The sequence below is a fragment of the Podarcis gaigeae genome (assembly GCF_964106915.1).
Source record: "Podarcis gaigeae genome assembly, chromosome: 3".
NCBI lineage: Eukaryota > Metazoa > Chordata > Lepidosauria > Squamata > Lacertidae > Podarcis > Podarcis gaigeae.
In genome coordinates this window covers 102309368-102333277 of record NC_139680.1, presented here as the reverse complement: position 1 = coordinate 102333277, position 23910 = coordinate 102309368, and the positions used below count along the sequence as shown (strand labels likewise).

Sequence of the window (23910 nt, the reverse complement as noted above, 5' to 3'; positions counted from 1 at the left end):
GTATAAGACTATATTTTTTCCTAAATAGTAGATAGTGCATTTTCTTAATTTTGAGTCCCCCAAAATAGAGGGCATGTTATACACGGAAAAATACGGTAAATCTTATTTTGTTGTCCTCAATTGGATTTAGCAAAATATATCTGGATTGCCCCCAACATTTTAAATCTTCCTTCCTGCCATTTAAATGGAATATTATTTAAATATTTGAGAGTACAGAGCTCTAGAGAAGGAAGAATCTGGAGATTTCCACTCCATGTCACTTTCAAACGTTATTAGCCATAATTACATTCTAGTTTCACATCCCTCTCATATGCCATATTAGAGTACATATTTAAATCTCTTCGATTCTCTCAAAAATATATATATTTAAACGTGTGTTTTGATATATTTAAACTGCCAAGAAATGCACTGCAACCTGAGAAATCCAATGGATAGCTGTTCCAACCCGCCCGTTAGTCTGAGTGGTGTAGATCAGGTCATTTTGCAGAGAAATCCACAGAGATCAAATTCCTCATGCATCCCTATAAAAGTGCTTCTTAATCATCTTTCATCTGACATAAACAGGATCTAGTTGCTTCAATTTGTTTTCATATGCTGTTCGGTTTAAACTATTTGGTTTTTTTTCTCCCCTGAACAAAGCATCCCATTTCAAATGCATTGCCCTCTGAGCTGCAAACATACTATTCCAGGGTTCAGCAAACTTTTTCAGCAAGGGGCCGGTCTACTGTCCCTCAGACCTTGTGGGGGGCCAGACTATATTTTTTGGGGGGGAATGAATGAATTCCTATGCCCCACAAATAACCCAGAGATGCATTATAAATAAAAGCACACATTCTACTCATGTAAAAACACCAGGCAGGCCCCACAAATAACCCAGAGATGCATTTTAAATAAAAGGACACATTCTGCTCATGTAAAAACACACTGGTTCCTGGTCCGTCCACAGGCTGGATTTAGAAGGCGATTGGGCTGGATTCGGCCCCTGGGCCTTAGTTTGCCTACCCATGTACTATTCTTTCTTTTATCTAACCGGTCACAGAATCACTTTGCTAGGTACAAATTCATTCTGTTGCAGCCAAGGTGTTCTGGCTTACAGTGCAATGTGTTTCGGCTGGACTTTTCATGAACTGACACACAGGCCAGATTCCGCAGAGGTTTGGTTCCTCAAGTCTGATGATAGATTTATGGAACCTACCTTGGTCTGGAAGCAGCAGTAGAGCTGTGTTAAGTAAGGATGCTTCCGTGCTAACGCCAGAATCCGTTTTTCTGTCATTGTACAGTCAACGTCATCATCTTGTAGGATGACATCTTTCTTTAAGACTTTCACGGCGTATACTTCATCTTTGCCTTTTAGCTCGGCTAGCATGACCTGCAACAAAGAGGCAACTGCACTTTTACACACGGCAAAGAGAAAGTTGTTCACATACTAGACCAGCTAAAAAGAGAAAATAAATGGAAATTTTGCACTAGTGGAAGCCAGCACAACAATCCCCGTTAGTGCAATGGGAATCCCCGCTCCCCACAAATCGGCTCCAGAGAGTTGGGGAAACTCCCAGAATATCATGTGAGGAAAAGAGATGAGCAATCATTTCATTTGGCAAAATGATCTCTTTAGTGCCACACTGAATAAAACTCACTGAATGGAGAGGCACACACAGCAGACAATCTTGAAGCAAAATGCCTTTTCCCACAGAATCTGAAAGACCACTTCCTTCCCTACAGACCTTCTCAAACATTAAGCTCAGCAGAGGGAACCATTTTGGTGGTTTCACCACCCTTGGATATTCAGGGGGTTGCAACCCAATTTCTATGGCTGCTCCTAAGTTTTGGAATTTCCTCCCCACAGAGGTGCGTTTGGCTTCTTCACTGTATAGCTTTCGAAGAATGCTGAAGATACCCTTCTTTACCCCTGAAATGCGTCTGCTTCGAGTCCACCCTATTCCTGTGGCTGCAATTTGTCTTAACTGCTTTTAATCCTGAATTGTAGATGGTTGTCACCCACCCTGGGACCTGCTGGAGTAGAATAAGATAATAATTTCAAGGGGGCAAGTGGAGAACTCCAGTATTCCTAGTTTTTAGATTTTCCTATAAAAGGATTTTTCCTCTGTTTAGTGGTCAGAAATTATAAGAGTTGTGTGTGTGTGTGTGTGTGTGTGTGTGTGTGTGTGTGTGATCCAGGGCCTCCAAAAAGCCAGTCTCCAGCACCACAAGAACTATGGTTCCTCAGGAGGCTAGGCAGACTAGGCCTCATGGAGGAAAGATATACACTCGGCCACAGTTCCAGCCTGAAATGCTACCTAGGCCTCTCTATCTGGCCCTCAGGACACTCCCCAGGCAACAGCCTTCTCCTCAAGCCATACCTCTCACTATCCCTGCTTTGTACCCTCCTGGAGTTGTTTTTGCCTGGTTGGAATGCAGTCATTTAATTTCATCCTGATTCTAATTTTTAAGCTGTATTTTAATCAATTGTTTGATTGTGTTTTAATGTATTTGACATTTGATGTTAGCCGCCCTGAGCCCACTCTTGGCCGGGGAGGGCGGGGTATAAATAAATAAAAATTTACTTACTTAGTTACTTAAGCAATAAGCCTTTCTTTCCTGAACTGATGATAGAGAGGGATGTGTGTAGAAACAAAGCTAAAATCCACCTTGCTTGCCTTGCCCAAATTAGCTTTGAGTCCTGCCCACCACTGGCGTGTAGGATATGGAGGCTTGCCTAAAAGAGAATGCAGTCTTTGGGATTGAAAAGGTTCCCCAAGCCTGATCTCCATGCTTGCAGCAAGAATCAGCAATGCAAAATGTGGATCTGTTTCCCCCCCAGACATAAATGAAATCCAGATTCTCAATGCACTTGTTTCTTGTAGTTTTTGCCCCAGTGAATTTTTTTTAGTGTGCCTCGCTTGTGCTTTAGAATTGCACGCATCCTGGCTTTGTTGTCACTTTGAATTTCAGACTATTTCCACCTAACGCTGCTGAGCAAGGAGCCGCATCTAGAGCCGAATGGGATTTGATGCTGCCACTTTAAAGTCACTTCTACAACTCCTCCTTACCGCAGAACAGCAGGAGTCCGAGCAAACACAGCCTAACATTTACATGCCTTGTTGAGTCTGCATGGCTGGCAAGTTGAAAAAGCAAATTATCTGACTTGCAAAATCAGGGCATGCAGAGCAGGAATCACCTTCAGGGAGAATAAATGTCAGCCTCCCTATGGAGTGCTTTTTCAGTCAAGTGCCTCAACAGAAGACACCAGCAGCAGCTTAGCATTTCAATTGGCAGGCACACTTTCAACTTAACAAACAATTCAGCACTGACTTTTTTTAAAAATAAAAAAACTAGCCAACTTAAAAAAGAGACACCTGTTCAGCGCCACAGAGAAAATACATCTCTGGCAATAATTTCTATGCCATTTTTCAGGCCATGGGTGGTACCAGTTCTTTTATAAATTATTCCAAGAACCACCAATGGAAGTAAAGCAGCCCAAGAAACTATTACTTGTGCAGCAGCACCCAGCTAAGAAGATTTAAACCTTGGCCTTCTGCATCTAAATCCCCTGTTTTATCTGATGTTCTTGGGCTACAACTCCCACAATCACTGGCCATTAGCCATGCTGACCAAGACAGATAGGAATGGTAGCTCAAGAATATCCAGATAGCTATCTCTGGACTACACAGCTGTTTCCCTGCATTGTGCTGATATACTTGAGAAGCCACAGTATCAAGCAGCGCAGAATTAGCAGCATGAGACATGGCTTGACAGGACTGACAGTGCAATCAAGTTTATGGGGTCAGTGCATGGACCAAAAAGGTACAGTGGTACCTCTGGTTACGTACTTAAATTCGTTCCAGAGGTCCATTCTTAACCTGAAACTGCTCTTAACCTGAAGCACCACTTTAGCTAATGGGGCCTCCCGCTGCCACAGCATGATTTCTGTTGTCATCCTGGGGCAAAGTTCTTAACCCGAGGTAGTACTTCTGGGTTAGAGGAGTCTTTAACCCAAAGTGTTTGTAACCCGAGGTACCACTGTACCGTGCAAGATATTCTGTGCCAGGTAACTGAGGTAGCGGGAGCCAGTGAGGTGTAGTGGCCAGAGTTTAGTGAAGTTATTAATGTTTGATGGTTTATTGTGCTTTTAATTCTGTGGTGAGCCACCCTGAGTGGCTGGGGAAACCCAGCCAGATGGGTGGGGTACCAATAATAAATTATTTATTTATATATTTATATTTATATTATAATTATTATTATTATACTAAGAATTCAGATCCCTTATACAGCCATAATCTGGGTGATCTGGAAACTTATGGGTGATCCAGACTGGCCCTCTTTCAAATCCGGCCATGAAACAGGCTTACCCATAAACCTCCAAGCCCCAATGCATGATTGAATTGATGCACGGCTTTTAAATTTGCTGAAGCCCTACTGGCATAGATTTGGTAATCCCTATGACCACCGGAGGAGGGTATGCGTGAATGCAAACACAGCTTCAACCATGCCTCAACCTTGTTTCTTCCTACCAGTACTGCATGTTGTTGTTTTTAATGCGCACAGTGGAAACAAGCAGCAATCAAGGACTGCTCACCTTCCCGAAGCTGCCTTTCCCTAACACTTTAATGAAGTTAAACTCTTCGAGGCCCATGCGCTTCGTCTGTGTTTTGACCTCTCCGTTTTCGCCGTTCTCCCCAGGAGTGTTAAGCTGGCCGTCAGTCGAGGTCGCCGCTCCTCCCCTGTGCTCTTCTCCTCGGTTGTCAAATGACAATGCTTTCCTAATGTTATTTTCAAGCTCTTTGATTTCTGTGAAAGTTTAAAACGACAGCAGTGGACAGATATTTTAATACGCACACACATGGATATGGAAGAGCTAAGCTTCAGCAATACCAAGATCCTGGTTGCATGAGGATAACGCATGCATCATCATTAAAAAAGTTACACTGCCCTATACCAATAGACTATACTGTGTACTCAGGGCAGTACACAGCAAAAAACCACAATATATAAAAAAAGAAAATACACATGAAATAAATAAAAAATATTTAAAAATTGTCCAGTAGCACCTTAGAGACCAACTAAGTTTGTTCTGGGTATAAACTTTTGTGTGTATCTGAAGAAGTGTGCATGCACATGCAAGCTTATACCCACAACAAACTTAGTTGGTTTCTAAGGTGCTACTGGACAATTTTTAAACTTATTTATTTCGTCTGCGTCAGATCAACATGGCTACTGTCAGGGAACTCCCAGATAGACAGAAAGATTGCACTTTGCGTATGGAAAGCTCCAGGATCCGTCCTCAACATCTCCAGTTAATGTTCCACTGCTGGGAAAGGCCCCAGAGATATTGGAAAGCTGCTGCAAGTCACAGGAACAGCCAATATTGTGTCTTCTAGAGGTGTCCTTTTTTGTACTACAATTCCCATGATCTCTGCCCAGTGACTATGCTGGCTGAGGCTGATGGGAGTTGGAGTCCACCAACGTCTGGAGGGCACCATTTTTGCTACCTCTGCGGAAGACAGCATCTCACTAGATGGTCCCCAAAAAGCCTTCAGCAGTTTCTCCTGAATCTTCAAAGCTAGTATGTCCTTCTGCTCTACTGAGCAGGAAAGACAGTGCAAGGCACATGGCAATCCCATCTGAGTGATATGGCCATATTATGACAGCAGTTCTTTCATAATCCATTCTTCATTAAATCTGAGATGTTGGGGCCACATTGTTTACAAGGCTGCAGTTCAGCGAGACCCCCAAAATAATTCAAAATATTCATAAATATAAAATAAAAGGGGGCAAACCTTGATCACATGGAGAAGTTGGTGCCGACTTTGATCTGTCATCGTCTCCTGGTGAGGATCCAGGAACCGGTGGTTGAGATTCTGCACCTGGGACAAGCTAAGAATAGACAGAGAAATGAGATGCTTAACCATCGCAAGGTGTTCTTCTGACATGGCATTTATGAGAGTACAAAGACGCAGCTCCAAATAGCAAAGCTTCTGCACACAAAGAGGAAGGCGACTGAAAATCCTCCTTGAATTGCCATCTGCTTTACAGATTGACAAGCATAGCAGCTCATTTTAAAAAGAGAGAGAGAAAAAAAAACTTGCATTTATTGCGTTGAAATCTTAACTGTTTGAAGAAGTTCACGGTAAATGCTGCTAGGCTTACCAGATACACAGAAAGACCACACATAGAAACTCTTTCAAAACAACAACCCAGAACTTCTGAAACAAGGTACAGTATTCTTGACACAAGTTCTACAGTGTCATGTCAGAATGAAAGGCCATAATTCACTGAGCACCATTCCAACACCAGTTTAATTAAATCTGTACAGGAGCTGTGCAAACGAAGAGATTTAGTGGATTTCAACCACATTTTGCTTGCCAAAAGATGCAAGATGCTTGACTTGCCAAATGCAGCTTTCCTAAATTCTCCATGATTTATGTCAGGAGAATGATCTCAAAGAGGGATGGGTAACCTTCACATGTTGTTGCGCTCCACTGCCGTAAGTCCCAGCCAATGGTCAGGAATTATGGAACTTGTAGTTCAAAATCATCTGGAGGACCAGAGGTTGCCCATTCCTAGTCTGATGGCATGTGACGCTGTGGATCCTAAGAATGTCTTGTCATACAAGTTGCCTAGACAGAAGATCACCTGGAAACTATATATGTAAGTCTCTGCAGACGAATATAAGTGAAGTGCAATAAGAGGATAGAATGAGTCAAAGCAGCTGATTACGAACATGAGATTTATGGTCATGCCACCACCACACATTTAAAACACCTCCGAAGACCAGACCACACCTTTAAAGCACAGCCCTATCACTTTAATAGTAATGGCTTCCCCCAAAGAATCCTGGGAATTGTGACTTGTTAATGGTGATGTGAACTGTAGCTCTGTGTGGGGTCTCCTAATAACTCTCAGCATGCTTAAGCAACTACAATTCCCAGGATTCTTTGGAGGGGGAGCCATAATTGTTAAAAGTGGTATAAGAGTGCTTTAAACGTATTGGGCAGAGGTGACTGATGTAGACGTCAAGAGCACATAGAACCATCATCTTCCTATATGCAAGTGTTTAATAATAATAATAATAATAATAATAATAATAATAATAATAATAAATTGCTGTACTGCCCTTCATTCGAGGATCACAGTTCACAATATAAAAACACAAAAATACATAATATAATAACCACGTCTTTTCTTCTAGAAAGATAGGTGCCGTTACTCACCATGAAGTTGTTATAGTAAGTGCTACACTTTTAACTAGTGCTTTTCTTCTAGAAAAACACGGTGTCTGTACTGCATACCCTTGAGTACCCCCAGAAAAAAGCACAAAACAAACAATACACTCCCACACACAATTTAAAAGGCCACTGATTGCGTAATTAGCCAAAGGTCTGGGAGAAGAGGAAATTTTTGCCTGGTGCCTAAAAGTGTGTAACAAATGCACCAGGCACAAACAGGGAGCCACCACGGAAAAGGGCTGTTCGCATGTTGTCACCCTCTGGACCTCCCATGGAGGAGGCACACAAAGAAAGAAAGGCCTCAAGTGATGATTGCAGGGTCCAGGTCAGTACATGCTATGTACCTGGCACACCCTATGAGGTATCCAACTAGCTTTTACATTGTTATTAATCACTAACTTAGGTTTCTTAATGTCAATGGGTCTATTAAGTAAGTGACTTAGGTGATTACAATCCCCTGGAACAGCATCTTTCCTTGCCAGGGACAAGACCGGGATGCAGCAATCCCTGCTGGGAAATGGGCACCGTGCATATCCCTTCTAAATGGAGGGCTCTCCAAGGACTACTGTGGGCAGTTAAGAAGAAGAAGAGTTTGGATTTGATATCCTGCTTTATCACTACCCTATGGAGTCTCAAAGTGGCTAACATTCTCCTTTCCCTTCCTCCCCCACAACAAACACTCTGTGAGGTGAGTGGGGCTGAGAGACTTCAGAGAAGTGTGACTGGCCCAAGGTCACCCAGCAGCTGCATGTGGAGGAGCGGGGAAGCGAACCCAGTTCACCATATTACGAGTCCACCGCTCTTAACCACTACACCACACTGGCTCTCTAGTTAACCACACTGGTTAACGGATTGCAGGAGATAAAGACAGGAATCCTGTCCATATATACTTGGGAGGACTCTGTGGGGCTTCCTTCTGAACAGACATATCCAGGAGTGCAATCTTGGCATAAAGAGGTCCAAGGGATGGTTTGCGGTTTATTTATTTTTTACCCAACGCAGAAGGGATCAGCTTCTGTGAAGTGGCTTTGCAGAGCATCTGCTGAATTCAATTCTCTTTTGGGAGAATGTTATTTCAGTGCGTTTCCATTTGTCATCACTGTAATATCACGGGGGGTAGAAAGGAACATCTGGCAAGACAATGATCTCACGCCAGTTTTTCAACTAGATAAGAATATTTATGTTCACATGTGTTCTCACAAGGGGACTTCAAAGTAGTAGCTTTGATGTTTACATGGCTTTCTGACAAGAACGATTCCTTCTGACAATTGAAAAATAATAAAGCCTTTTTTGACTTCATCACTACTGAGGTCAAAGCAGTCTAAGTTCTTCCAGGGCTTCTTCCAGCTCACTCGGTTTGTGTACTCCAAAGAGCACAAGTTTAGCGGGACGATGCCATTATTTTGTCCAACTGCTTTTGATTTTCTCCATATGGGAACCTAGGAAGTTGCTTTATGCTAAGCTAAACCATTGGCCAGCTAGGTCAATGCTGTCTATACCAACTGCCAACAGCCTTCTGTGATATTGGGCATCCAGCCCTACCTGTGTTGAACTGAACTTGAGAACTTCTGCATGCAGAGCTTTGGAATACGCTGTCAGTGATATACTGATGACACACAACTCTACTTCTCCTCTACATCTGCAGGTGTGGCAGTAGATGTGCTTGACCGTTGTCTTGCCTCAGTAAGGGTCCGGATGAGAGCCAACAAACTGAAGCTCAATCCAGATAAGGCTGAGGCACTGTTAGTGGGTTGTTTCCTTGAGTGGATGAGGGGGGGGGGGTTGCCCTCTCTTGATAGGGTAACACTCCTTCTGAGGAATGGGCACACAGCTTGGGGGTACTTCTGTTAGAATTCCTGCTCCATGGTTGCAGTCATGGGATTGTTGCCTTCTGGATCCACTGCTGTCACTTGAGGCTCAGGTGGTCTTAGTGGTGCCTTCCATCAGCTTGGGCTGGTGGCTCAGCTGCGCACCTGTCTGGATCAGGGCTTCTGTTGTCTATGCTCTGGTAACCTCTAGGTTAGATTACTGCAATGTGTTGTGCGTGGGGCTGCCTCTGAAGATGATTCGGAAACTTCAGCCAGTGCAGAATTTGCTGGCCCAGTTGCTCTCTAGGGCAAGATGGTCTGAGCATATAACACTGGCCCTGGCCTGACAGCACTGGCTGCCAATTAGTTTCCGGGCCCATTTAAATGTGCTAGTTTAGACACAGAAAGACCTAAATGGCTCGGGACTGCAATATATTTTAAGGACCAGCTCTCCCCATATAAATCGACCAAGGCCCTGTAATCAGAATTTCATAAAATCCCTTGGCCAACTCAAAAGTAAGCTAAATGCAACAAAAACAAAAACCCTCATTAAAATGTTTACTCCCCTTGATGATTTTCATATGCAATTACTTTTGTCATTAATTGACAGAGGATGGTTACAAAAAATGCAGAAGAAAATGTTCCGCACAGCACTAGTCATGAGTTCATATGCAAGAATGATTACCTTCTTCCTCCTTTGTCCGCTATTAGTGATCTTATCCGGAGTGACACCCAGGTCAGCAAGTACTTTAGCTATGCCCCTCGCATCCACTCCGCAGTTGGGGGCCACATTTGTTTCACAGCGTCTATGTACATTCATCTTGCAAACTGCAATTCAAAACAGGTGAGGAAAGGAAGAGAAAACCCAAGTTGGATTAGATCATTTTTTAATACGTCAACATCAACATCTGTCTTTACCATGTGGAAATCAGGGTGCTGAACTGCAGCAACCTTCCCTGAAACGAGAAGATTATTTCAATGGGGAAAACGCTGAGCTGGATCCATGACTAATCGTTTCATATCATGGGACATGAGAATTGCCTTCTTAAGATTAGGCCAAGGTTTATCTAGGCCAGCAGTATGTTCCCAACAGCAGCCAGCTAGCAATGCCTCTGGGAGCTTGCTCGCTCAGGTCTCTCCTTCAAACCTGACAGAAAAGATGTGATTAATGGGCTGTGAAGAGACAGGCAGCCATCTTGTCTGTGAAAGATGAAGCAGCACAGGATGAAGCGAAACATCCTTACACCGTCTAGGAGGCAAGAGACAGTGGTGCACAACCCAAATCACTCTGAGGGCCACTTTTTCATTTGTATTAACCCTAAAAAGCCACCTCACTATATCAAAGCACATTCTTTCCCTCAAAGAAATATGAGCACTGTACTTTGAAAAGGGATGCGGGTGGCGCTGTGGGTTAAACCACAGAGCCTGGGACTTGCCAATCAGAAGATTGGCAGTTCAAATTTGTGCAGCAGGGTGAGCTCCCGTTGCTTGGTTCCTGCTCCTGCCAACCTAGCAGTTCGAAAGCATGTCAAAGTGCAAGTAGATAAATAGGTACCATTCCAGCAGGAAGGTAAATGACGTTTCCGTGCGCTGCTCTGTACGCCAGCTCCCTTGGCCAATAAAGCTAGATGAGTGCTGCAACCCCAGAGTCGGTCACGACTGGATCTAATGGTCAGGGGTCACTTTACCTTTACCTTATAAAAGGCTGCTGGGAATGGTAACTCTGAGAGGGGTAAACTGCAGTGCCCATAATTGTCTGAGGGAGAGAAGGTGTTTTGTTGCCATTATATTTTCAGCAGATCCTGATAACCCACTTTGTCTCAAAGTGCCTCACAGTTCAGTCTCCTGTGCATAGCTGTCAACTTTTCCCTTTTGTTGTGAGGAATCCTATTCAGAAAAAGGGAATTTCCCTTTAAAAAAGGGAAACGTTGACAGCTATGCTCCCATGTCCCTATGAAACAACACAGGCCGCTCTGAAATCTTGGCCGACCTATCTCTCCCTTTCCAGCTCTACTCCATTACGCCTTCTGTTCTCATCATTCTTTCCATCTCTGTCCACATCTCTCACATTTCTCAACCCAGCCTTTTCATAAACCACTTATAACTCAGCTTGCTACTGAAAAGCCCTTTTTTGGGGGGGGGAGGGGTTTGCAATGAGCATCGGCAGAGGCAGAGGAGGATCCAATCAGCCGTCAGGCCTTTCACTATACAGATCGAAGCTAAGGCCATTAATCATAAACGAATATACATGTTCCCCCTGCCAAATACATCATTGATTTCTGGCTGCGAATGTATCAAAGGAAGCAGCAAATAACTGGGCCGCTTAACATTGAGACTCTTCATTTGTTGACAGACTGCTGGAGCCTTATACCTTATATGCGAGTGCCCTCTTGTGGAGGGAAAAAAAGCTCAAGAAAATGTACAGAAATGTAAGCATAACTCGATGCTGCACGCTTTTAGAGATACAAATACAAACACTGCCCCCACCCACCCACCCCAGAACAATAATTCACTGCACTTCCATAGGGATTTGAACCTGGGTCCTTTGCTTGTTGCTCAAGGGTCTAGTCGCTTCCTCACAGAGATGCCATTTAATGATCATTCTAACAGAGGGATGAAGGATCTGCAACCCTCCAAACATTGTTGGCCTACAACACCCATAATCCCTTATCATGAGCTATACCAGCAAGGGCTGGTAGGAGTTGGGAGCCCAACAACACGAGACATGGTAGCCTCAGTCCAGTCTACCTGAAGGAGTGTCTCCACCCCCATCGTTCTGCCCGGACACTGAGGTCCAGCGCCGAGGGCCTTCTGGCAGTTCCCTCGCTGCGAGAAGCCAAGTTACAGGGAACCAGGCAGAGGGCCTTCTCGGTAGTGGCACCCGCCCTGTGGAACGCCCTCCCAACAGATGTCAAAGAGAAAAACAACTACCAGACTTTTAGAAGACATCTGAAGGCAGCCCTGTTTAAGGAAGCTTTTAATGTTTAATAGCTTATTGTATTTTAATATTCCATTGGAAGCCGTCCAGAGTAGCTGGAGAAACCCAACCAGATGGTCGGAGTATAAATAATCATCATCATCATCATCATCATCATCATCATCATCTAAAGGGCTGTCACACAGAAGATGGAGGAAGTTCGTTTATCCTATCGTGCTCCAGAGGATAGGATTCAAACTGATGATCCAAGTTACAGAAGAGGAGAAGTTTTGACTAAACATCAGGAAGAACCTTTGGAAGGTAAGAGGTGTTCGACAGTGGAACAGTCTCCCTCAGAAGGTGGTGGACTCCCCTTCATTGCAGGTTTTTAAGCAGAGGTTGGATCTGTCATGGATACTTTAGTTGAGATTCCTGCATTGCAGGGGGTTGGACTATATGACCCATGGAGTCCCTTTCCAATGCCGCTATTCTATGATTCTATTAATTTATTGGGGCAAGGGGCACAGGCTCCCTATCCTTGTCCTTCCATTCCCATTGCTACTGGAATGAGAATTAAATCACTGAAGGAAACTTTTCTAAGAAAAGTCCGAAGTCCATATGAGAGCCATAGGTTTACTAGGCCAACCAAAACTTCATAAAATGGTGTGCAAATGTTTTGAGTTCTTCAGACTAGGTGTTACAACAAAACTTAAGGGGGATTGGGGGGGAATAAAAAGGATGCTGGTGTTAGTCGAGCTGTACGTGGCTGCATCTAGTATGTTTTGAAGATGGGGGTGTGGGAAATGAACTTTCAGGTGCTTGCAGTTTTCATGTTGTACCCCAAACTCCTGAGAAGAAGAAACACGTAATAGCTGGACCTCTGTCTCCACAAATCCCACAACCAGATGCTACTCACTCCTGATAAGAGGCAGGAGGGAGACGATCCACCATTAAATTTATGATGAAGTGTTCTGGGGAACTTGAAAGCTTGCAAAAAAAAAAATTGATGATATTTTTGTTGGCCTAACAAATTCCTAATATGGGCATTTATTTATTTTTTCCTTATAGGACAACCTTTTCAAAAAGTTGACATTCCTATCTATCTCCCACCACCGCTGTGATTTTTTAAAATAAAGCTGTTGTGATTCAGAAACATTGCCTTAGTAGGATGCTCCTTGAATACCTTATGTTGCAAGATCAAACCAAAACCAAGGGAAAGCAATACGCCTCTGGTTTCAGAAACAAATCCTAATAAAAGCAGCCATAGATACTTCAGAGCTTACTTTGAATTCTGTGACCACCCGCAGTAGGACAACCCTGCATGTTCCCAAAACATCATAAATTAAAAGGTTAAAAAAAGGGTCCAAGTAATCCAATTAAGTGAACATAAGGAGACAGGGAGGCATCTCTACAAATCTGCCAAGAATTGAATAAGCCAACTGGGTTGGCAGCAGTTGTTGCCAACCAACTCCATTTATCCTGTTCTCTCTTTCTGAATTATTCTGGGTTGTTTTTGTTCTGCTTGCTGCAGGCATGCAAGTGTGTATATTTAAAAAACCGGGAGGCTTTAACTCAGATGCAGACATGTTTTGATTTCCTCCACTTAAGGTTGCTATTGCAGATAAATTGTTCCCGGTGCGAAAATGAGATGGCAAAGAATGAGAAGCTAACTACTCAAGGACTAAATGTGTGAGTTCATATGGGAAAAAATCCAGGGTTCTGGCTACCCCACATTCTATGAAATGTAATTGGGGAATCCAGGAATTTCTATGGTAAGGTAGTGCATTTTAAAGCAATTTGTTATTTGTACAAATCTTTATGAACCTAATACTAAAAGAATAGCAATGGTGTGTACATTAAGGAGCATATGTGAAGCACTTGGGATAGGTTACTGTGTTGTTCGATGAGCATTTTGGGAAAAGTTTTAACTTTTCTTGGTTTCTGTTTATTTTATCTGTTCCTATTTTATCCTGTTAAAGTCACTTTGAGATTTTGTGTGTGTGTGTGTATAAAGTGACAAACAGACATAAATAATGATACTATACAAGAAAATGCAAAATTCATGAAATATAGGCATCCAAATAAATTTCCACAACAAGTAATAAAACAGCTGTGTTGCATAATAAGCAAAGCAGGCTTTGTTTTATTATTTGCTTTTTATTTTTAATATTTATTTTATATTTGCTTATTATTAAGCACAAGCCTGAAGGAGGAAGCACAACCTACCTTTGCATTGTAAACCTTGTCTCAGAAGACCCCAGAGCAACGAACCACAGTGGTCACAGAAGGTGGGCACTTTGTAATTGTGAATGCTGAACTTGTGAGGCATGTTGACACTGAAGCGCTGGGAGCCCACCTGGCAGAAAATCACAAGAACACACAAAAACCACCACTCTGGTATGTCTAGTCTTTTCCAGTGAAGGCCTTACAAAGTACTTCTACATTTTCCATATGTAACTCAATTCCCCAAGTGCTAATCCCTGCATAGGCAAAATGGTGGACTTCTGTGGGTCAGTGGGTCTAGCTGTTAGCCAGAAAGTTGGTGGTTTGTGCCCACCCAGGGACAGCTGTGGGCAGGATTCCTGCACTGGGCTAGATAACCCTTGTGGTTCTTTCCAACTCTTCAATTCTTTGATTCTGTGAATCAAGGATACTGTGATGGAAGTAAGCTGTACCTTTTAAGGGAGGGATGCGGGTGGCGCTGTGGGTTAAACCACAGAGCCTAGGACTTGCCGATCAGAAGCTCGGCGGTTCGAATCCTGCAACGGGGTGAGCTCCCGTTGCTCGCTCCCTGCTCCTGCCAACCTAGCAGTTTGAAAGCACGTCAAAGTGCAAGTAGATAGATAGGTACCGCTCCAGCAGGAAGGTAAACGGCGTTTCCGTGCGCTGCTCTGGTTCGCCAGAAGCGGCTTAGTCATGCTGGCCACATGACCCGGAAGCTGTACGCCGGCTCCCTCGGCCAATAAAGCGAGATGAACGCCACAACCCCAGAGTCGGCCACGACTGGACCTAATGGTCAGGGGTCCCTTTACCTTTACCTTTAACTGTGCAGCGATAGGGAGTATGCTCTGCATGTGGAAAATCCAAGGCTACTGAATATCTTTGGTCCCCAGTGAAGAGGATCAGGCAGCAGACAAGGAGAAAGAGGCTCTGCCTGAACTCCTGGAGAGCTGCTGTTGGTCAGAGTAGACAGTATTGGGCTAGGTGGAACGGCAGTCTGAGACTGTATTAGGCAGCTTTCTATGCATGTTGCAGGGGAATATCAGCAGTACAGAGTGGTTCGGGTCAGCTTGCCAATCTTACTGAGGACCCTCTGGTCATCTTTCAAGGAACATCGGAATCCTACCAAATGCCGTTTGCAAATCACTGCAAACACTGTCCCTAAATGAATCACTTGTGCTACATAAATAATCTTCTGGTTGTTTTAAAAAGTTCCACTTGCAGATGGAGATACATGGCATATTCCCACCCACTTCTTATCGCTGGCTTCTACCCAGAAGTTCTTTAAAACAATAAGAGCACCAATTCAGAAATGCTTTAAAGCTTCCTGTAGTCTGGAGCCAGAGAATGTAAATCTACACAGGAACTTCCATATCCCCGCTGGCATAGAAGGATGGCACAAGTTGGTAGATTAACATCTGGCACAAGAGGTCATGGCTTTTAAAAGCACAAACACTGGCTTGTAAGCTCCGGGGGGGGGGGGGCAGAAGATGGTAGTGCAATGACTGTCTGAAATAAAACTGAGATATGGGGTGGGGCATCCCAGAGAACAGACTGCAGCGGCACTCTACTTTTTGCAAGAAGGCGAGAGAGAGAAAGATTCTGCACACTGTCAGCTCTACCCTGAGTCTAGATTCACCCTGCCAATTCAAAATTGGAAATGCAAACTGCTTTGGGTGTGAAGCTGTGCACAGGAACCTTGTAGAACCACAGACGGCAGAGGACAAAGACACATCATCAGCGCTGAAATGGGATTCAGCTGCCAGTCTGGTTGGCTTCTGTATATGGAGTGGTAATGGGGCAGCCATCTTGTCTTTTGCCTCAGGCGGCAGAATTTCTTGAGCAGGCTCTGAAGACAGGGCCACCGCTTCGGGTGGCCAGCATCCAGTTCCATTCTCAGAATTCAGAGTTGGCCCTCTTTTAAAAACAAACATTGACAATAGTTCCCAGGGAAATTGTGCACAACGGTTCTCAGTCATGCAAAAAAGTAAATGGTGGACTAAAGAGAGACTAGAAGGGTGCAGTCGGGATCCATCTCCTTCTCCCTCTCTTTAACAAACAGGGGAGGTGACAGTGACTTGGCCTGACTTTATAGATATGGAAAAAAAATCCACAAAACAGCACAACTCCCTTTTATCTAGAGCATTTGTTCTATAAATATTTACCTCATCGTGGGCTTCCTGCTTCTTCAACCCAGCGCATTTCGTTATTATAAGCTCATGGCATCGCTTATGGACTACGCAAGTGCAAACTGTAAACAAGAGAAACCGTATCAAGTTTGAGTTTTCACAAAGGCAGTTTTATTATTTTGTCCAGAAGGGATGAGGTAACTGAAAACGAAAAAGGAAAAGGGAAATTCTGGAGGGTTGCTTCCCATTCCTACCCACCAGTCCCAGAGGAACTGAAAAACCTAAGCAATATACTTCTTAACTGAAGAGGGTGGTCTAGAGTTATGGTACCTGAGCAGAACTGGGAAAGGGTTGGGGGGGGGGGGAGGCTGCAACCAAGTTGTCTTGTTTGCATCTAGTGGAACTTCCCCTCCGTCTCCTCCCCACTTCTGTCCCTGAAATCTCTTCCAGTTTTCTCCTACCAACTCTTTGGAGAAGACTGGGGATATTGGGGATTTGCTGGGGTATGAAAGGGACGACAACTTCTGCTGTGCAAGCAGAGGTCCTTGCCCAAACGGGACAACTCTGCTGAATGCAACCCATTGCATGCTGTTCCAATGCTGCTATCAAGAGAATCATGGGGCCCTCGTGGCACACAAAATGATCCTGCGAATTCACAACACAAAGTGCTCCTTTTTGATCTTGAAGGCCCTAAACAGCTTGGGACCTGCACTCATGTCAAGTTGTCCGTAGTACATCCCCAGTGCTGTGCTCCTGTGCCTGTCACTGATGTCCATTAAACTTATGGCTATGAGAGGAAGGGCCTTTTCAGTAGTGGCCCCACACTTGTGAAACTCTTTTCTCATTGAGGTTTCTAAAGGCCCATGCCTATTCACCTAGAAGCAAGCATTAAGGACCAATTTCTTTCAGGTAGGTAGCCATGTTGGTGTGACGCCGCCGAAATAAATAAAAAATAATAATAAATTGTCCAGTAGCACCTCAGAGACCAACCAAGTTTGTTCTGGGTATAAGCTTTCGTGTGCATGCACACTTCTTCAGATATCTAAAGAGTATCTGAAGAAGTGTGCATGCACATGAAAGCTTATACCCAGAACAAACTTAGTTAGTCTCTAAGGTATTACTGGGCAATTTTTCAATTTCTTTTAAGTTGCTTTTGCATAATCAGGGGCTCTTTATTCGTTTAAATGTCACAACTCCAAGCTGAATGTTATTTATTTGTTTGCTTGATTGGTTGATCCTACGGTCTTTTATATTGCTTTATGGCGACTGATCACTGATCCTGTTCCAAGAACCAATGAATGGCAAAGATGCTAGCTCCTTATAACTTACACCACAGATTTTATATTTGTATGTCAAATTTTCCTTACCTTGACATTGGTACCCTTGCTTTCCTATTACTCCCCTGGAGATGAAAAACAAACACACAGAGCACAAATTAGGAATTGGGAATGGAGGTATATTTTCACATCGCAACATTGACATGGTCAAGAGAGAGACACAGCCAAGGACCAGGGATGAATGTACTGGCTGCAACCCAACTTATTTAAGGAGATTCCTCTCTTGGCTCTACAGATGGAATTCTTCCCTTTGTTTCCCCCCTCCATCATTTTTGGAAATGTCACCAAGCTATACTTTGCCAAAAATCCCATGCCAAAAATGAAAATAGATAGTTCTTAAGGCTCCTTAGGAACCAATTTCTCCGCAACCCTGACACTCTCTCTTTTTCTCTCTCTCTTACATGAAAGAAAGCATTGTGTGTTAACTGCACAGCCACACATGCTCCAAAGCCCTGAAAGGTCTTGCAGATCTGGTGCCTCTGAGTCCTTAATTCAGGCTAATCTTGGGCCTTCCAGATGTTGCTGGACTCCAGTTCCCATCAGCCACAGCTGGCATGGACAACCGTCGGGGATTAGATAGGAGCTGTAATTCAGCAACATCTGTGGACCACAGGTTAGCCAGCCCTGCTGAAATGGTTGAAACTGAGAAGAAGAAAGCTTGAAAGGCTTCTTCCTCTATTTTAGTCCTGCAAAGATCAGAGACACTGTTACTGAGGAGCTTTTCCCTGCCATAAGAGACATTATTGATAGATGTAGGGCCAGCTGAACATTACCTTCTGCAGTTTTAGTGTTACAGATCTAGAAAAAACCCCTCTCTCTGCCATGTATGCAAACACACACACATTCGTATGATTCAGACAATCTTCTCATTGCTAGCTGGGGACGGGTAAAATTCAGTGCACTTGACCAATCCCTCATCTGAACGAGTCAACGACTTAAAAATCTTACAGCCCATTCCTACGCATGCCTACTTGGAAGAAAATCCTATTATACTCAATAGGGATTACTCCAAAGAAGGTGTGCAGAAAGAATGCAAAAAGTTTGGTTCTATATTATCAAATAGCTGCAGCAACCACAAGCAATAGTTACCTTCTTTTCGACGAAAATAATGGATTTACAGTAATTGAAGCAACCCACATGCTATCATGCAACACAACAAGCTAGCCCAAAGGTGGAGAACGGGATCTGGTGGGTGGGCTGGATCCGTACCTCCCTCCACCTGCACCCATAGGCCATTTTGAGTGGTAACTGGGGTCAATCACCTGTCAATTACCTGGCATAGAACTGATGCCAATTGCCCCAAAGTTTTTTTTGCTTTACCAAAAACTATTGAATGCAAAGGAAGATTTGTGTTCGTAGCAAGCCCTGCTTGAGGGCTTGATGTCAGTGCCAACCCCACCAGTGCTTTCTGTTGGCACCGATGGGTGCTTAATCCAAGCCTGCTTTAGCAGAGAACAGTTGCAATATGGAGTTCCTCAAACTGGGAACCCTGTAGCAAAGCCAATCCCAGCATGCAAGCTCTAACTAGCATGTAAGCTTGGGACTTTCAGCAAGTAGGGACACAGGTGGCACTGTAGTCTAAACCACTGAGCCTCTTAAGCTTGCTGATCGTAAGGTCGACGGTTTGGATCCCCATGACAGGGTGAGCTCCCATTGCTCTGTCCCAGCTCCTGCCAACCTAGCAGTTTGAAAGCACACCAGTGCAAGTAGATAAATAGGTACCATTGCGGTGGGAAGGTAAACAGCATTTCCGTGCACTCTGCTTTCCATCATGATGTCCCGCTGCGCCAGTAGCAGTTTAGTCATGCTGGCCACATGACCTGGAAAGCGGTCTGTGGATGCACGCCGGCTCCCTTGGCCCGAAAGTGGAAATGAGCGCTGCACCCCATAGTCAAATTTGACTGGACTTAACCGTCCGGGTGTCCTTTACCTTTCAGCAAGCTCCACTTGGGACAGCTGATCAACTGACTGGCTTGATGAGGGACAACCAGAAGTGCATTTTAAGGCTTCTAATCATTTTTGTACGCTTGCAGCTCTGCTTGCAGCACACCTGATACCACATATGAAGCCAGGTGTAGGGCAGTGGGGTCTGGTTGGGGGGTGGGAATCCTTGCAGGCCAAACAGGGACCCATTCTGGGCCTAATTCGGTCTTCCCCTGAGCTAGCCGATGCCCAGTAATGACACCTCATAAAATACTTACCATATAAAGTCTCGGCAGTGTGAACAATATGTTGGTTGTCTAAGGTAGGTGGCCATAAACTTGTGCCCGTTAACCTGGTGGACCCTGCGTCGCACTGCCCCCTGGCGCTTCCGGGGCCGCATCCGCTCTCTAAACACTCGTTCCTCATTGTCTTTGGGTGCTAGAGAGAAGAAAAGAGAGAGGAAGGGAAAGAACATCTCAGATATGAAAGCTGGTGAGAAAATCAAGAGAATGCACACTTGCAGTTTGATTTCCACATTGCACTGTGGCTGCAAACCACCACAATTCTTTTTATTTCCCTCTGGAGTCTTTTTTTTTTTTAAATTAAACTTAAAAATCTCTACATGTATATTTCAGACTCCAAATTTGTTATACATTCCTCTTTATACTTTGACTTCCTGTATTTCCCTCCATGCTGCTCTTAATCCCATCCCCTTTTAAATACTGCATTCTAATAAACATTTCACCTAAGACATTTTCTTCTATTTCATATATTATCAGTCTTCTACTGCTGCTCATATTTCAAATCCTGCTCACAATTTCATCCAATTATTCCCCCCCTCCCCCGGATATTCCAAAAAAGGGCATGTATACTCTGTCATGTTGGTTTTTTCTCTTTTTTTTCTGTTAGTGTCACCAGCTCCACGTAGCCCATTCGCTTTAAAATCCATTCTTCTTTCATTGGTGTTTTCTTTCCAGTTCTGTGTCAAACCACCCCAAAGTTTTGCCTGGTTCATCATACTTGGCTGGTGTTATTTATTTTATTTATTAAATTTCTACACCGCTTTTCATACAAGGATCACAGGGCGGTTTACAATATATGAGGCGAGAACTGTCCCACCTCCCCAAAGTTTATCTCTGGCCCAAACCACGGATGCTTCTGGAATGCCTTGGTTATCTAGTTCCAGCAAGTGGCAAGATCACAGCCGCCAGGGCGGCGGGTGCTACTGGTGTGCCACCCCCTCCTCAGACACTGTTGCATGTCAAGGTCCCCAAGCCACCCCCCTAAATAAATCACAATTCAGTCAGAATTTTTGTTTAAGGTTTTTGGCATTATTTTGGCCACAATTTTATTAAAATATATAATGCGAGCGGTTACTTAGGCATTGGTTCCGGCTATCTGTCCCCACCCCGGGACAGAACTGACTTCCGGATTCCAGCGAAAGCCAGTAAGGGAAAACAATATTGGGGAGAGAATGGGGCTGGGCACCATACCTCATCCCACCCCCATGCTCCCAGGGGCTTGCTCCCTAGCCCCTTGCCAGGGATACGGACAAATGTATGGCAAACCCCTGGATTCCTTTAACGGAATTCCCTTGCAGCAGCAGCACTGGAGGGGCAGGGACAGCCAACCCTTACCCCACCCCCAACCAAATTTTAACCAATGCCTAACCGCAACCTTACAAGTTGTGGCAATTTGCTACGCAGTAGGCAAAAAGCAAATGGCACCAGCCAATCTGCCAAATGGACAAAATTCCTACCAGGCCCCTGCTCCAACGGCAGATGACCCCATGACATAGCAATGTCAAACGCAACAGCCCTAAATTAGGGAGGGTGGGCAGGCGATCCGATGCACGAAGCAAAAGAGGCCGAAAAAGCTCTGTGCCAAGAATTTATAAACTTTTGGTCCAACCCTCTAAATGGTAACATCAAAGTCTCCCCAACAACCCAACTTGGCCCAATCACAGTCATGGCCACCGAAACGGTTCCACCCATTAACCTAGAGGGGGTGTCTTGTTAGACCCCACCGCAACACGTGCTCTACATGAAGGAGAACATGCTTTGCTAAGCCAGAAGGGGACAAAGGGGGCTTCTTGCCCTAGTAGATCAAGCCTAGATTCCAGCTCTCTGCCCCACTGTTCACTTCCAGCAGCCCACAGAAATTGGCTGCAAGAAACTAAATCTTATTACGCCTCCTTTCTTAATGAAACTGCAGGGTTTTTCTAATGCAAATTGAAGCAGTTTGGAGTGTCAGCACACTGTCTGCATCAGATACAAATTGATTCTCAAGGCAAGGAAACGAGCGGTTCCATCGCCATATTTAATTTCAATTGCCAAACACTCAGCATATTTTCTCAAGGAGCAAGCAGGATGATATATACTGTACAAGGGCCAGCGATGATCCCATTTGTTTTCTTTCTTTTCGCACTGTTTCTCTTTCTGCCGTTTCCCCCGAAAACTGGGATGCTGTGGTCTCTTCCTTGTTCTTTAGCTATTGTGCTAAACCAAACGCTGCAGGGGGACTGCAACAGGCAGAGAGATCACACACACAACTTTTGGCTTCCAGCTGCGACGCCACCATCAAAGGGAAGCCACGCAGTCCGTGTGCTGAGGCTTCCAGCTGTGTTACATTGCACTGAGTGAGACACACTCAGTGTCCACCCACATCCTTTTTTGCTTGGGGGTGGGGTGGGGGGGCGAGAGAAAGGATATGAACCAACCACTGTCAATATCAGGGAGACATCCAAGGGGACAAGACCAGAGGGTTCGTATCCTGATACACTCACTGGGTTGTGAAGCAACATCTGATAACGGTGACACTGACTTTAATGAATTCAACTTGCTGGGGAACTAATAGGGATTTATTATTATTTTTATTATTATTATACCATATGCTCCTGATATCTGATTTAGAAATCAGCAAAATAAATAAATAAGCAAACTCTGATTCAATTGCCTGGAAACTCAATAAGGCTGCTCTCTTTGGCCTACAAGTGCACTGCTGTGGGGCCTAAAATGATCTTGTTTTCTGCAGCTGTGTAGCATCAAGGGCTTATGGAGAAATACAAGGGGGACTTTAAATTGCCTAGCCACTGTATTTAAAAAAAATAAAATCAAATGTGTAGTTTAGCGTTTAAGTAATGTTATTAATATTCATAATACTAATAGCCTCAACTCCACAGAGAGGGCCACTTATTCTATTATTATTATTATTATTATTATTATTATTATTATTATTATTATACCACACTTTTCTTTATAAATTCAAAGGGCTTGCAAAATTACTAGAACATGTGAAAAACAATAAATATAACAATAGAGAGAAATTCATTTGGCGGCTCCTTAAGACTAATTATGAATGAGCTTTTGATTACAAAGCTTTCACAAGGAAACAACCAGCCACTTCAGAAATTACGTTGTATATATTAACTTATATACAACCCACTATGTATAAAATAATGAAAATAATTAAGTATCATATAATAAGAGTAGGCAAAGGGAAGGTAAAAAAGCAGGGAGATGATGATGATTACAATTCATGAACATGGCATGTTATAGCCAAGAGGCCCCCAAAGCAGAAAGCTTGAATTCTTGATAGCTTGAATTCTGCAGTTCTCTAAAGTCGATGCCCCAAATTTCCATCCCAGACAGACATACCAGAAATTCACCATGGCCAATGATACTGAAAGCTCCTGAGAGGTCCAGCAGGACCAGGGATAGATACTCCCTGGCGAAGGTCACCTACCAAGGTGATCAAATAATTCTCCACTTAAAACCAAGGCTGGAATCCAGATTGGACAGAGTCCAACTGCCAACATCTTCTCCCTTATTTAGTCCTCAATATCCTGTACGTGCCTAATCCTGCAAAGGGCCACGTCCATTTCTGCAAGCCTGCTCACATATCCCAAGCATGCTGATCCTAGGCCAGCCCAGCAGGATCCTTGCCCAGAATTGTTCCAGGCATGTCTCACTGATACCAACACACACAAAAAAACATGATTCTGACTCATCCAGCATTTGTTTCCATTACAGAGAAATTTACGGGCAATTGCTTTATACCAGGCATTTGGCAGAACCCTTTCCTGCAAACATAATCCCCAAGGGATGGTTCATACAATTAGCTTCTCCTACACATGAGTTGTCGGGTCTTGCTCACCTATGCCCATGCTCACTGTTGTGTGAGGGAAGTGCGAGGCGAGCATTTCTTTAAATGTGTGAAGCTCAACATCAAAAAACTGAAGATCATGGCCACTGGGCCCATCACCTCCTGGCAAATAGAAGGGGAAGAAATGGAGGCAGTGAGAGATTACTTTCTTGGGCTCCGTGATCACTGCAGATAGTGACAGCAGTC

General features: G+C 44.0%; 1 protein-coding gene across 1 annotated transcript in view; it reads right to left on the bottom strand.

Moving 5' to 3' along the window:
* The window catches only part of PRKCE (protein kinase C epsilon), a 308928-nt gene that overhangs the window by 76959 nt on the left and 208059 nt on the right, over nt 1-23910 (bottom strand). The window contains exons 3-10 of the mRNA XM_083733311.1: nt 19839-19998; nt 17668-17702; nt 16337-16422; nt 14178-14307; nt 9720-9862; nt 5778-5874; nt 4577-4788; nt 1196-1369 (exon numbers count right to left, since the gene is read on the bottom strand). Of these exons, the coding sequence (XP_083589437.1) occupies nt 1196-1369; nt 4577-4788; nt 5778-5874; nt 9720-9862; nt 14178-14307; nt 16337-16422; nt 17668-17702; nt 19839-19998 (1037 nt within the window). The remainder of the gene's footprint in view (nt 1-1195; nt 1370-4576; nt 4789-5777; nt 5875-9719; nt 9863-14177; nt 14308-16336; nt 16423-17667; nt 17703-19838; nt 19999-23910) is intronic.